The sequence below is a fragment of the Sorex araneus genome, chromosome 2, assembly GCF_027595985.1.
Source record: "Sorex araneus isolate mSorAra2 chromosome 2, mSorAra2.pri, whole genome shotgun sequence".
In the NCBI taxonomy this organism is placed as follows: Eukaryota; Metazoa; Chordata; class Mammalia; order Eulipotyphla; family Soricidae; genus Sorex; species Sorex araneus.
In genome coordinates this window covers 92830860-92846238 of record NC_073303.1, presented here as the reverse complement: position 1 = coordinate 92846238, position 15379 = coordinate 92830860, and the positions used below count along the sequence as shown (strand labels likewise).

The window sequence follows — 15379 nt, the reverse complement described above, 5'->3', positions numbered from 1 at the left end:
TGTATTGAGAATGAGAAAATGTCCTCTGTTACATGAGTGAGGTGACTTTAGGAAGCACCTAAGAATGGGGACCAAGTGCCAGACAATCTAGTCACGTGATTGGAAGGTGGAGCTTTCAATCTCCCTCAGTCCCGCCTCTCCGAGGGAGCCTCCATACAAATCCAAGAGGACAAGGTTCAGGCAGATTCCAGGCTGGGGAACTGGAATCCTTCCGTGTGCCCCAGCTCCGGTCCCCACACTCCTTTCAGGACCTCACCCTATTTAGTTGTTGATTCACCTCCTTTAGCATCCTTTGAAATGACACATCAGTGCTCTAGTTGACAAATGGGCTCCTTGAGTTCTGGGAGTAAGTTAGCCGAACTAGCAAGTGTCCTGTGACCACTCACTGACAGTCAGTTGGTTAGACTCCCCAGTAACAGCCTGGGCTTACGGCTGGTGTCTGAAGCAGAAGGTTATCTCGGTAGAAATAACCCTTTTCCTGTGAAATTTGGTGCTATCTCAAAGCTGGTGGCATCAGAAAGGAGCTGAATCCTCAGTCTGCCTACCAGCACCCAAGAGCCCACGAGCTACTGTGGGTGTGGGGAAGCCCGAAGGCACTCAAGGAGGAACTGGTTCTAGAATCTATCAATTATTTTTTAATTTTTCATTTATTTTATTTATTTATTCAATTTTTTTTTCTTTTTTGGGTCACACCCAGCAATGCTCAGGGGTTACTCCTGGCTCTGCACTCAGGAATTACTTCTGGCGGTGCTTGGGGGGTCATATGGGATGCCAGGGATTGAACCTGGGTCAGCCGCATGCAAGGCAAATGCCCTACTTGCTGTACTATCGCTTCAATCTAGAATCCATCAATTTTTATTCTCATTCTTTTGAGGGGAGTGGCCCATACCCAGTGCTCAGGACATTCTCCTGGCTCTGTGTTCAGGGAGAATATACTCCTGGTGGGGCCTAGGGGACCATGTTCAGTACTCAGGATTGAGCCTGGGCTGGCTGCATGCAAGGCAAGTGGGTTAACCACTAGAATATCTCTGTAGTCTCTTTGGTTTTGCTGTTTAGGAATTTGAGCAGGACTGGAGAGAGAGAGAGTACAGAGGTTAAGGCTCTTGTCTTGCATTAAGTTGTGGCCGAAACCTGGTTTAAATCCATGATACCACAGGGCCCCTGAGCACCACCAGATGTGGCCCCCTCAATACAGCAAAATGGTCTCTGAATACAGAGCCAAGAGCAGCCCATAAGCACCACCAAGTGTGGGCACCAGCAGGAAAATAATAATAATAATAATCTGAACAAATCAGAGCATCAGTCTGCGAGTGGTACTGTGAGAAAGTACCATAGACATGACACCTCAAACAAATTTTCTCACAATTTCTAGAGGCTGGGTGTCCAAGATCAAAGTGTAAACAGATTCTTCTGTGGTCGCTCCTGACAACCAAATACCGTCTTCCCTGTTTATATCTCAGTCCCCTCCCCGTGTCCTCTGCATACAAGGACACCAGTGAGAGTGGATTAGGGTCCATGCTAATGATCCCATTTCAGTCACATCTTTCAAATACAAATACAGTCCCGTTCACACAAAGGTATTTGAGAAGGAGACACATAGGAGTTTGGGAGGGAGACACAATTCGAGCCACAATACCAGACAAGTAATAAGATAACAGCATTGGGGATGGGCACACGGGTTTTTGTTATCCATCTCTGCACTGCTTTGTACGCATGAAATATTTCCTAATGAAAACTTCAGTGTGACTGATCACCACACTGTGATCACAGTAAAGACGAACAACCCTCATGGGGAAGGTGCACTAATCCAGGAGGAACAAAAACAACCAAGAGCAACCCCTCTGCATCTCGATTCAGACTTCCGGCCCTGGCTTTACAGTAAAGAAACTAAGGATCGAGCAGACAACTCCAAGGGCTGAATGCAGGCTTTGTCTCTCACTGGCCCTGCTTTGATCCCTGCCGGACCCCCGAGCACCACCGTGAGTGACCCCTGAGCAACACCCTGAGTGATCTCTGAGCACAGACCTGGGAGAAGCACCTCAGGACCACAAGGTATGACCCAAAAATCCAAAATGAAAGAAAATTAACAAATATAGGAACCCAAGGTTAATTCCATCAGAATCCTGGGCTGACACTCAGATACTGGAGAGCTAATGAATTCTCCCTGTTATTTCCTTAGACTGAGAAACAGCTCAAAATCTGCTATGTTCAAGCTTTAACTGCTTGGGAATCACCCAGGGGCCTGGCTAGACCCAGAGCTGGACGCCACTTCAGAATTTCTGAGTCAGCGTGTCGGGGGCAGGGCTGAGACTTGACTGCTGGAATCAATTCTCACGGCTGGCTGCACACTTGCCACCTGCAAACAGTCACCTGTTGTTCTGTGAGCACATGAGGGCTTATAAAGACATGACAGATGTGGAAAAGGTGAGAAAAGGTCCGAGAAAAGGTCACGCACTCTCCCCTGTCTACAATCCCCACCACTCCCTATTGCTCTATGGGCAGATCTCTCTGTATGGAGAGAAATGAGTGTTTCTCTATGAAGAGTTTCTGTGTGAAGCGTGACCGTCTGCTAGGAAGCCCCACCCAGTGGTGGACCTTGCTGGGAATGGCCAGGAGTCCTTTCTCTGCTGCACTGAGTGATGCTAAGGAGACCTGGATTCCCTCCTGGGGACTCTCAGCCAAGCAGGCCAGGAGCTCAATGTTCTAGTGCTCCTGGGGGCCTGCATGGAGGATGCTTATCTGGAGCCTCCCCGGTGGTACTTGGGGGTCTCCGGGGCCATCTGCAGTGATGCTTGGGGAACTCCTGGCAATGCTTGAAGGCAGGGGGCGGTGGGGGGGGGGGAACGACGGGTAGGTGGAGGGATCAGGTAATGCAGGGGATTCCAACCGGGCTGGTCATGTCCAAACCGTGCACCTCAAGTCCTGTACTATCTCTCTCTTCCCCCAGTGGCCCCGTTTCTCACTGAAGTCAGGATCTTCCCCCTACTCACCCACCCATCCATTTAACAAATATCTACCTAGCACCTACTGTTTGGGGCACAGGACTAAGGGCTGGGACCACAACACTGACTAGAACACAGGATCCGGTCAGGAGGAAAGGACAGGAGAAGGCTAATGGCCACTTCTCTTTCACAGGCTCCTCTAACTCTATCCGTGGGCGTCAGGCCACCTGTTGCTACCCAGTTCTTATCAAGACCTACGTGGGATTAACACCCTTACAGGTCAGCGAACGAAGAATTCTTCAATAGTCTCCACACAGCACAGTCACAACTGTGCAAAAGACACTGGAAAGAAAAAAGGCATGCATGAAAATGGTCAGAAAGATGGGCTGACTGGAGAAGACACTTGTTAAAGGTAAGTATGCCTTTCTGAAACTTTTTGCCCTTGATATTTTCTGTGATGCGTAAGTTGGTGCTCTCATCAACAGAAAATTCAGCTTAAACAAATACCCTTTCTCCCTGTGTGCATTCAAGTGTGTGTATGGGGAATGCACTTATATGTCTGTGGGCCAAAGATGTTTGTACTTAGAGAAATGACTTTGATTAAGTTGGGATAGATCAGGGGTTAGATACATGGCTTCCCTGTGGTCAACCCCTGTTTAATTTCCAGCACTGCATGGTACCCCAGGGAAGTCCTAGATGCCACCAGGTGCCCTGGGTAATTAATTCCTAGCACTGCAGGAGCAAAGCAGCACTGTATCCTCTTGACTGTCACATTCAGCCACAAACTTGATTGCCCCAGAATCGCAGAGAGGGGTCCTGGCCTCCTGCACTATGCTTAGGAGACTGGCCAGGGTGGGGGGTGAGGGTGGAGGGGGGTGAAGAAGAAGCATATACTGAAAGTGGGGTTTTATTCCAGAATGGCCATGAAGAAATGTCTCTGTCCCTTACCACACAGAGCCATTTGATTTCTCAGCGAATCCACTGCTGACAGAAGATAACACATGCACATAACAATTTTTCCAAACACAGACGCTGAGGCCTTACACCGCCATTCTTCACCTTTTCACATCAATGTCATCCAACAGCTTTTTCCAAACAATCAGGTTCTCGAGACTGTGGAAGACCAGCTGCCCCTGCTCGCAGGCAGTTACAGGAAGTTCTGGATTTTCACTTTGCCCCCTTGCTCACAAGTACTGACTGTCACTTTCTAGGGCACAGGGGCACACCAGAAAGTATCCTCTACTGCCCATGGCCATGGGAATTCACAGGGCACAAGGGGAGGAGAACTGACCCCTTCAGCGTCAGGCCCACCACCACTACCTGCCCTGCAACCCAGGCTGGCTTCAATCCGCTAACCTTACCCAGGCCCTTTATAAAGTGGTTCTTTAGCCTGTGTAGTTCCAGGTCGTACCGTGTAAGCTGTGGCTTCGAAAGCTCCACCAGGAAGTGTTTGGTCCTTTCTCCCCGGGGGTCTATGTTTTGAAAGACGTACCAGAGACGTCACAGTGCCATGTGGGAAGCACCTTCCAGGCGAACCCGCATCCTGCTGCCCCACAGCGATTCTCTGACGTAGCTGTCACTGGGACTCGACTCTGCAGCAGGGACACACAGGCACGGGGAGCCGCCGTGTGCTCACCAGTTCTACCCCTGACAGGCACCAACATGAGGCAGGACTTGGCCGTCGATAGTGCTCAGCTATACTGCATTTCCCTTTTGTGTGTGAAGCCCAGGGTTCAGTTCCTCCCCACCAAGACACAACCCAACACACATTCCAATCAGGATTCCAAATCAAGTTTCAACCCACCCTGAGCTTTCCTACTGTGTCGCACTCTTTACTCTGAAACCAAAATCTTATAATAATAACATCAAATGGCATTATTCACCTTTGCTTTCAATTGTTAAAGGATGATTTATATACACTGGCTACTCAGAAAGAGGTGCAGTTGCTATGCTTCCGACAACATGGCTAATGTGTGATTCCTACTGTGGACCTACGGCAGTATTCATTTATTACTAACTTGGAGATGATATCTGGCAGTGCTCAGGGCTTACTCCTGCCTCTGTGTTCGGGGATCACTCCAGGTGGTGCTCATGTGGTGGTGGGTATCAGAGCAGGGTTGTCTTAGCCACTGAGCTATCTCTCAGGCCCTCTGTTACAAAATTTAAAATACTGCATAGCTCCTGCTCATTAACTATATCTTCCCCTCATTTTTTTCCTTCACTGTCACTGTCATCCCGTTGCTCATCAATTTGTTCTAGCGGGCACCAGTAACATCTCTCATTGAGAGACTTATTGTTACTGTTTTTGGCATATCCAATACGCATGGGTAGCTTGCCAGACTCAGCCATGTGGGCTGGATACTCTCGGTAGCTTACCGGGCTCTCCGAGAGGGGCAGAGGAATTGAACTCGAGTTGGCCGCGTGAAAGGCAAAAGCCCAACCGCTGTGCTATTGCCCAAGCCCTTTTTTCCTTTACTTTCTAAAATTCTTCTACTTTTTCAATTCTCATGAAAATCACCTAACCAGTAGTCATCTGTTTCCAGATGAACAATTCAGCGGGTTTGGTGCTTTCACAACGCTGTGCAGTCACCAGTTTGATCTAATTTCCAAATGATCTTCATCACTCCAAAACGAAACCCTGTATCCATTTAGCGGCCCCCCTCCTCAACATTTTCTCTTTCCCAGTCACTGGAACCTGTTGCTCATTAGCTTCAGTTTTCCTAGGACCCCGCTGGGAGACCTGTTCCGGCCAGCAGGGTCACTTTCCTGAATGGGAATTCCCAGCCTGGAGGGGCTGGCTGTGACAAAGGCGAACCCCTTTCACCAGGTCTCTGCAGGTACTTGTAGAGCATCCCTGTCAGGCTTGAAGTCTGAGGCTCCTGTGTGATCCAGTGCTGGCCTATGCCAGCCAACGCTCATCTGTGCCAACCTGTGCCAGTCTGTGCCAAATCTGTGCCAGGCAATGCCATCTGTGTTGGCCTGTGATCAGACTTGCCAACCCGTGCCAGGCAGTACCATTCCATGCCAACATGTGCAGCCCCGTGCCAATGCCACCCTTACCAGGCAGTGCCAGGCAGTACAAACCTATTCAAGTCAGTGTCAAGGACATCTGGTGTCAGATAGTGCCAGGAACACCAATGTGGTGTTACAAATATGTAGCCAAAACTGTCACATGCCAGTCGGTGCCAACTGCTGCCAGCAGGGTCAATCTATAAATGTTGACCCTGCCAGTTGATTGCCAGTCTTGCCAACATGTGCCAGTCTATACTTCACAGTGCCAACCCGTGCTGGTCAGTGCCATGCAGTGACATCTGGTGCCATTCTGTCATCATCTTGATGGTGACTTGCACCGGCTACAAGGAGAGACTCCGGGAGGAGAGGTGGATGAGGGGCTCTGTCTGCAGACCCATGGGCGTGCGCTCACACTGAGACCAGGGTGGGGGCTCCTAGGACTTCAGCACAAAGCCAAGGCCAGGCTCCATTTGCTCTTTCCCACCTCCGCCACCCTCACCCCCAAGTGGCCCAGGACAGGACTGGGCTGCCCTTAGCCCCGGTTCAACTGGCTGGCGGGCGCCCCTTCACCTCCACCCCTATTCTCCCAGCCTCATCTTGCCTCAGTTTCACGAGTTGCCGGGCACTGCGGAGACCCAGGGGGAAAGCTGCTGCCCTTGGTAACACATGGCGGGCGGCAGGCGCTGTGGCGGGGTGTGACTGCTGTGCCTGGGGTGTGTGGGGGGGACTGTAGTCGGGCAGCAGTGGCCTGCGTGTGCTGACCACTGTCTCAGGCATCCTCTGGCCAGGCTCACAAGCAGACGGGACCCCCCCCATGCAGGTGTGGCACCTGCAGGTCTCTCCGGCACAGGGACCGTCGGAGATGCACAGGCAGAGCCGGGCTGAGGCCGACCCAGGCTGCGGGCAGCTGCCGTTCAGAACCTCGACTCTCTCCCATTCCCTGCCTGCCCCCACACGCCAGATCCCCACCAGATCGCGGTTAGATCTGCCCGTTCTGCACAGGAGCTTCCTCCCCCCGGCCTCCCCTTCTGCTCCATCCCAACTGGTGAAGCTGTGAGGAACAGTCGTCATGGTTGCTGTTATCTCCTTTTGCATCACTCTCAGCAGTGCTCCAGGGCTTTACCTGGTTCATGCCTGGGCATCATTCGGGCAGAGATCAGGGCCATACAGTACCGGGGCTCGAGCCCAGGCCTCGGGTACAGAGCATGCACTCTGCCCCTGGCATGATGTCCCCAGCGCCATGCCTCACAATTCACTGACTCATTCACAAAAGTTCACTGGCCTCTTCCTGCTTGTTACTGCTCTAGGCTTGTCTGGAAACGTGCGGAGGCCCAGAGTAGTGTTTATTCATTCATAGTTGGCGCCAGGTCGTGCCCATCTGTGCCAACCTTCCCTGTTTATGCCAGTCTTGCCGACTCTGCCAGTCGATGCCAGTCTGTGTCATCCTTTGCTCATTCATGCTAGTCAATGCCAATCTGTGCTAGGCCACACCATCCTAAGTCACCCATGCCTCCATATGTGTTTCTACCTGTGCCAGTCAATGCCAGTTCATGCTGGTCTATACCAGAAAGTTTTCACCAGTCTGTGCCAACCTCTGCCAGTCAGTGCTGCCCTATGCCAATCAGTGCCAGTTGACCCCAGCCTTGCCAGTTGATGCCAATCAGTGCCTATTGGTGCCAACACGTGCCAGGCGGTACTGCCTTGCCAACTGATGCCAACTAGTGTCTTTCAGTGCCAATCTGTACCACTCCTTGCCACTCTCTAACAGTGGTACCAGCCCATGCCAATCTGTGCCAAGCCATACTAGCCAGAGACCACACGTGCCAGCTGGTGCCAACCTGTACCAGTTGGTGGTGCCAACCACAGGAGACATTTCTCTCTCTCCTAATCCCAGAGCCTGTGGACAATCTCCCCTCCTCAGGAAAGGGAAAGTTCTGGAGTGGAGAGAAGGCCCTGTGTGCTCTGGGCAGTCGGGGCATGGGGGGCGGGGGGCTCAGAGGATGCTGGAAGTGGCAGGGGGTTGGGGGGCTGCCTTTCCGGGAGGTCAGCACATCCATTCTGGACCAAGCACTTAACCCAGGGAACCTAGGCGAGCAGGCAGGGCTCTGGATTTTATCCCTGTTGGCGCTGACTTTGTGGCCTCGCCCCTGGCATCTCGGATCTGGATGAAACTGAGCTCTCTGAACTTGCGCTCACAAACTCCAGCCCAATTGGCGGAGGATGGGGGTGGGGAGGAGCTGACCAGCCCCGGTTTCGGGTGCTCAGCAGTGACACACGCAAATTTAAGAGTTGTTGGGAAAATTTAAGCAGTTCAAGTCCGCGGGTGGAAGTTGCTCATCGCACAGTAAGACGGTCCAAGCTCAAGGTTCGGGGCGCCTACGAGGGTCGGGCCAGAGCGCAAACCGGAGAGGGCTGTCTGGAGGAGTGCTCGTCCCCGCAGGGCTGGGCAAATGCTGGCGCTCGTGACAGGGTGATGCAGTTACTCCTGGTACCAACGCTCACCGCCCGCATTGACGGCCTCCCTCTCTAGGATACAGAAAACACTCCCCCCGCAGCTTCACTCAGCCGCAGTCCTTCCAAACATTCTGGCCTGTTAAGGAAGGGGGTGCTGCTGCCCATCTCACCAGGGAAACTGAGGCCCCAGGCAAAAAGGCCCAGACAGACAAGCGCTGGGAGCGCCGGGATTTGAACCTCCCGCCGGCCCGGCCGCCAGGGGTTCCGCTGCCAGCGCGTGCCGCGGCCCTTCCCCGTCACCGTGGAAACGGCCGGCGCAGGCGCGCGCGCCGTTCCTCCGGAGCTCGCTCTTCCGCCAGCACAGTTACTTTTTCCTCCCCGCCCCACCCCCCGGCCCCCCCCGGCGGCGGCGGGATATGACGGTACGGCGTGCGCACTGCGCCCCACGGCCCGCGGATCCCTCCGCCGCCCCGCGCTCCGGCTCGGCGCCGCCGACGGCCTCCCCGCGCGCCGCGCCGCGCCCCACCCCCACCGCGTCCCCCAACCCCCCAGCCCGCTCACCTGCAGCCCGCGTCTCCATAGCAACGCCGCCGCCGCGGAGGGGGAAAAAAAGCTTCGGGGCTCTTCCGGGCCCCTCCCACGCTGCCCGAGACGGCGGGGCGCTCCGCGGCGGCGCGGCTCCGGATTTTTTATTTTTTTCGGCCGAGAGCCGGCCGGCTTATGGCGAATCTGCGGCATCCAACATGGCGGGTGGCGCCTTCGCCCTCCTCTTCCCGGGGCGCTGACGCGGGCGCCGCCGAACGTCCGCTCCCGAGGACCCTCCCCCCGGCGCCGCCGAGCGCGCACGCTCCGGCCCGGCCGGCCCGGCGCCCGCTCCGGGGAGTCCGCCGCTCCGCGTTTTCGGGCCACTGCTGGGCTTGTCGGGAAGCCTGGAGCACGGATCGCCGGACGGGGGAGGCTTCCCGTTTGGGCATCTCTCCGCCTGCTGCTGGGCCAGCCTTGAACCCACTGGATGGGGCGCTGCGGGCTGGACCCGGGAAAGTCCCGGCTTCGCAGCCCTAGTTCTGCCTTAATAGTAGTAGTAGTAATAGCAATAGTATTATTATTATTATTATTATTATTATTATTGTTATTGTTATTGTTATTGTTATTATTATATGGTTTGGGGCTACACCCAGTGGTGCTCAGTACTTGCTCCGGGCTCTGCACTTCTGGCAGTGCGCCAGGGCACCCTGGGTGTCTGGGTGGGGTGCCAAGGATCACTCTGGACTTCCCTGTTTTGGAAAGCAAGCGCCCCGTCTCTCTGACCACCCCCTCCCGCCCCAGTTCTTAACTTTTCCAGGCCGAGTTTCCGAACTATTCAATCTGAATAGTTATCAGTTTGGATTTTTTTTTTTTTAATTTGCCGCGTTTGGGAAAAAAAATAAAAAGTCAGACTGAAAGCAGGCAAGGCTTGTATTCCGTGGCTGAGCCGTGTCTCTCACTGCCAGGTTTTGCACTGTGCGGTGTTTCCCGAAGTGTGATGTTTTCCACGGAACTCCGTGACTCGGTCCAACTGGTGCCAGTTGAGTTGACCTAGAACCACCTCAAGAAAGCTACTGCCTGCGGGCGCTCTAAATGTTCTGGCGGAATCTACTCGGTGTCAGTCGACTACTTCTCCCTGCAGCCAACTCAGAGCCACGTTCAGGCATCTCATCTGACTGAGATGGAGTGACCTTGTTGTATATATATAGTCTTAGAGCAGCTAGCGCTGCAACTTCCTTGAGATCTCGGCACAAATGACATTTCCACCACTCTTTAACTTCCAAAGTCACTTTTTATTTATTTTCTATCAGTTACTATGGAACACGAATTTATCTCCCCCGATCTGTTACTCCTGTAGGTGATCTGTCACTCCTTTAGCCCCAGAAAATAAAACAAAGCACAGCTATTTATTGAATAAGTTCTTAGAGTTTGCGTTCTTTGTATTGTTAAGGTTTATCTCCTGCTTACAATAATGTTTTTCATTGCTTATTATAGGAACATAATTTTTTCTTTTTAAATACAATTTTAATTTTCATAAATTATTCAACTTTTAAGTTAGTGCACCTGTAACATGATAAAAAAATTTATTTTTTTTTAACTTTGGTTTTGGGGCCACACACCACAGAGCGCAGGGATTACTCCTAGTGATTTCTAGCTCTGCACCCAGGAATCACTCCTGAAAGACTTGGGGGGACCATATGGGATACCTGGGATTGAACCCAAGTTGACTGCATGCAAGGCAAGTGCCCTTCCTGCAGTACTTATCACTCCAGCCCCAGTAACATCATAATTTTTTTTAAAGAACTGTGGTCTACAGTTATCGATAGTTGAGCTTTAGATATAATAACACTCTAGAACCAATCCATCCACCAGTTTTAACTTCCTTCCACCTCTATTTCCAAGTTCCCTCTCGACCCCTAGCCTTGACAAGCAGGGGCCAGGGGTCTCTGGTGCATGGGTACTGTGGGGGAGTGGTATGGCTGTATACCCAAACCATAGAATCAACAACACTGAAAACATAAGATCCACACTACAACAATCAAACTTTAAAAATTAGTTTTTAACAAAATTGGTCACACTAAAGAAAACAATGCCGTTGCTACAAAAACTAAGTCAAAAAACATGAAAGTACATGTCAAGAGAGAAGTTTGAAACGCTTATTTTTGTGTTTTCCGGGAAATGCTAATCTCTGCCCGTTCACTGTCCTTTCCTGGAACAGCTCCTCTGTTCCTGTTCACCTTGCAGAACTCCTTCAGTCAGCCCTGACGGGCCTCTCCTGTGTCCAGCTCTGGCTGTGACCCCACATACCCCACATCACTGCCTTCACCTGCACTTTTTTCTCCCCCGGAACAATTGGTTCAGAGAGGAGAGCCACCTGGACAGAGAAGTGACTACCGCCTTTACTTTGCCTTGTTTCACAGAGCAAGTGTCAGAGAAATTACTGAATGAACACACTCATTATCATCGACGCTTCATTTTCAGTAGTAAAGTCCCCAAGGAGTTGAGCTTTAGAATTCTCTATCTGATTTCTCAGAAGTCTTCTTGTCTTGTCCTTAATCCTATTCTTGGAAGAGAGAAAGTCATTAAAACACCCCAAATGTATGTTCTCAGATATCCTTTCTTCTCACCCACAGCCCCTTTACCTTATCTTTCTGACAATGAGGAGATTCCACTGACAAATGGGTATAACATTTTTTCTAGCTGAAGAAAGGAGTGAGAGGTGATGTTGCTGGCTAGCGCACACGGCAAACCCATGAAGGCAGGGGTAGAATTGATTTCTCCATGCTCGGTGTTCTTCACTTTACCACGTTACCACCTGGGATGTGTCCAAACTACCATGACAGTCCCCAAAGCGCTGATTCCAAGGAATAATTGCTACACACCCACCACAATTCTACATCACAAAATAAATGACTAGATGGGACTGAACTTCTCAAAACGCTATGCTGATGAGCTTTTCCTTTTACAACTATAAATATTTACAATAATCGCTATTTTTCTGTGAATCAATTTCTGTTAGGAAATTAGAGTTCTGGGTTGCTGACAATATTGGTTTTGTGCTGGGTGGCCTTTCTTGCAGCAGAATGTAAATGTTATTTATTGATTAGCAAATGGATTGCTCCTGGATGCTATGACCAAAATGAATTTTGGAAATGAAGCAGTTTCAAATTTGTCTCAAACCCGATCACCTCCAAATAACAATTTTTTAAAAACTTAAAAAAAAACCTGCAGATAGTAGATTATGATCCTGGATGAAATATTTGGACAGCTATACCTTTCTCTATCTTTCTATCACATTTTCTTCCTTCTCTATAAATGAGAGTAACTAAATGTCTAGCATTCCTTGCTGGCCTGACCACAGGCATATGAGCCCACTTTCTGTGGGACCACATTTGCAAATGGAAAGATGAAAATCCATCTCAGCATAATCCCTTACTTTGCTGAGTGATTGGCACGTTTTTGTTCAACAAATTTCTTTATCCTTTCCATTTGCTGGCAGCTTCTCACAATACCTTCAGTTAGTGAAGAAGCATTGGTGGACCTAAACATTAATGCTCAAAATTTTATAATTAATGACACCCTGCTTTAGTGATGTTTCCTAGAAGAGTTTCTCATTGAAAATGGGACATTGGCCACAGTCACCTCTGGAAGCTGGCAATAAGAAATTTGAATCAATAAATCTATTATCATGAAATGACATTTAGTTACAGAGTAAATTTTATAACTGAATATGTGGTATCAATGATTTTATACTTTAAATAGCTATATGCCATATGCATGCGCATGAAAACATTTATATGCTTGATTTTGTAAGCTGTTTTTTAAAAGCAGTATTTGGAAATAAATAGATATAGAAAGGGCTGGAGGGATAGTACAGAGATTGAGGTGCTTGTCTTGCAATGCTGCCTATGCCAGTTTGATACTCCAGAACCCACATATAGTTCCAAGAGCAACACTAGGAGTCACTCCTGAGCATAGAGCCAGGAATAGCCCTAAACATCTCTAGGTGTGATCAAATCCCATCTCTGCAACCCCCCACCTCACAACGTAATATGAACAGGTGACCTCAAAATAATGGGTCTTGGGTCAGATACTATAGCTGGTAAGATGCTTGCCTCATTGACTACTGACCATGGTCTTGTCTCCAGCACCAACAGTCCCAAGCACCACCTAGTATCACGTCTGGGCACAGAACCAGCTATAACCACGGATCACCCTCTAATGTGGTCAAAAATACAACTAATAGTAATAAGGGCTGGAGTGATAGCACAGTGGTAGGGCTCTTGCCTTGCATGTAGCTGACCTGGCTCCAAGTCCCACCAGGAGTGATCCCTAAGCACAGAGCCAGGAGTAAGCACCACCAACTATGGCAAAAAGACTTTTAAAAAGTAGTAATTAATAATAATAATAATAATAATGACAGATCTTGAGATATACAGCAATAATAGAATCAGATGGGGATGGAAACAATCAGGGTAAAAGTGTTAAAAATTGAAAAGATTATTTTATTTAACATTGTATAAAATACTGCAAACCACAATGTCCAAAAGAAAAGAGAGAGAGAGAGAGAGAGAGTACCTACCACAGAGGCAACAGAGGCAGGCTGTGAGGGAAGAGAGTGGGTATGGTGGGAGGGAACTTGGGGATACTGGTGCTGGGAAATGTACACTGGTGGAGGGATGGGTGTTGGAATACTGTATGACTGAAATCCAGTCATGAACAGCTTTATAAGGGTCTATCTCACAGTGATTCAATTTAAAAAAATTAACATAGGAAGTTAACTTGCAACGCCAGCTTAACAAACCTTCACACAAGGACTTAAGGTCCTTGAGATACAATAATTTTCACGAATTTTCCTTTACAGAAATAATTTTTTGATCATTATGTTAGCCATTTAATGGTAACAAGAAATACAAAATAAATTATTGTGGGCCTGCGATGGGAGCAGGCTTGAGGGATGTCGGGAAAATGGAGACAGTGGTGGAGGGAACGTGACAATGGTGGTAGGTTTGCTGTTAGAAATTGAATGTCTGCAGCAAATCATCGTGAACAACTTTGTAAATCATAGTGTTCAAGTAATCACTGTATCACTGTTATCTTGTTGCTTATCAATTTGCTCAAGCGGGCACCAGTAATGTCTCCATTGTGAGACTTGCTGTTACTGTTTTTGGCATATCGAATACACCACGGGTAGCTTGCCAGGCTCTGCCATGAGGGCAGGATACTCTCTGTGTGCTTGCTGGGCTCTCCAATAGGAACGGAGGAATCAAACCAGGGTAGGCCACATACAAGTCAAATGCCCTACCGGCTGTGCTATCGCTCCAGCCCTAAGTGTTTAAGTAGCACTTGTAGCTCTGTAGCACTGTCATCCCATTGTTCATCAATTTGCTTGAGCAGGAACTAGTAATGTCTCCATTGTGAGACTTGTTACTGTTTTTGGCATACCAAACACACCATGGGTAGCTTGCCAGGCTCTGCTGTGTGAAGTGTTTAAGTGAGAAAAAAATAAAATAAATTTGTAATAAATAAATAAATAAAATTGTATGAAACAAAAGGGTAGAGTCAAAGTGAGATGGCAATCTCCACATGAACATAATTAGGACTTAGGAAGCAACCTCATTCCTGTCTCTGTCTTTTCAGTGGTCAGAGTGCAGCTGTCCTATGGTACCCTCAGCCTCCAATATACTTCCTCAAAACATATTTCATTTGCAGTAGCCAAAGTGCTTTCCAAGAAGTCAAGTCCACATTCAGGAATGAGGAAAATCAGAAAGGACTGAAATATCTAGCTACTGTCGGAAAGCCAGGGAGCTGCGAAAAAGAAGAGGAATTATTGCTAGAGGACAAGGCACCCACGGAAAAGGAAAAGGGGCCCTTGTGGCACATTGTGCCGTTTGCATATCACAAAGAAAAACTATGTATCTATAAGCACAAGTTGAGCCTGTGAAAAGCTGTAAGTCCTTGATGATTGTATATACATACATATGTGTATATATGTACATATATATTGTGTGCACAAAAGTACATGTATAAATGCAATTGCAGAGTGGTGGTAATTTAAAGGTCAAAAAAGGCTATGTTGGTATGTAGGTGAGTTTGGCATAGATGAGTATCTACTTCACACTGAAGTTCTGTATATCTGTGGAATGATCTACCCTTGTAAGTGGAGAAAAGTATATACTTGAACTATAAATAAATCAAAGATGACCAGAAAAAGTAGGAGCTCTGCCAAAATCAGGTCAGCACCTATGGTGTCATAATTAACCAGGTAGAATGAGAATTTAATCATTTTGTTGCATGTTAATGGATTCATCAAATGTCCTAGGAGAATGGCCAATAGATTTTAATTGCTAATGACAATGAAATGCTAATATTGCACAATAAAGTTAAAAATAAACTAATGTGTCATGTGTCAAGATTTAATGTACATCAAGGTGAAGATTGCAAGA

At 48.9% G+C, this 15379-nt stretch overlaps 1 protein-coding gene across 1 annotated transcript in view; it reads right to left on the bottom strand.

The window, feature by feature from the left end:
- ZFAT (zinc finger and AT-hook domain containing) overlaps positions 1–9245 on the bottom strand; it is a 198191-nt gene extending 188946 nt beyond the window's left edge. Inside the window, exon 1 of the mRNA XM_055128605.1 lies at positions 8970–9245. Within this exon, the coding sequence (XP_054984580.1) occupies positions 8970–8988 (19 nt within the window). The 5' untranslated portion in view covers positions 8989–9245. The remainder of the gene's footprint in view (positions 1–8969) is intronic.
- Positions 9246–15379: the final 6134 nt, after the last annotated feature.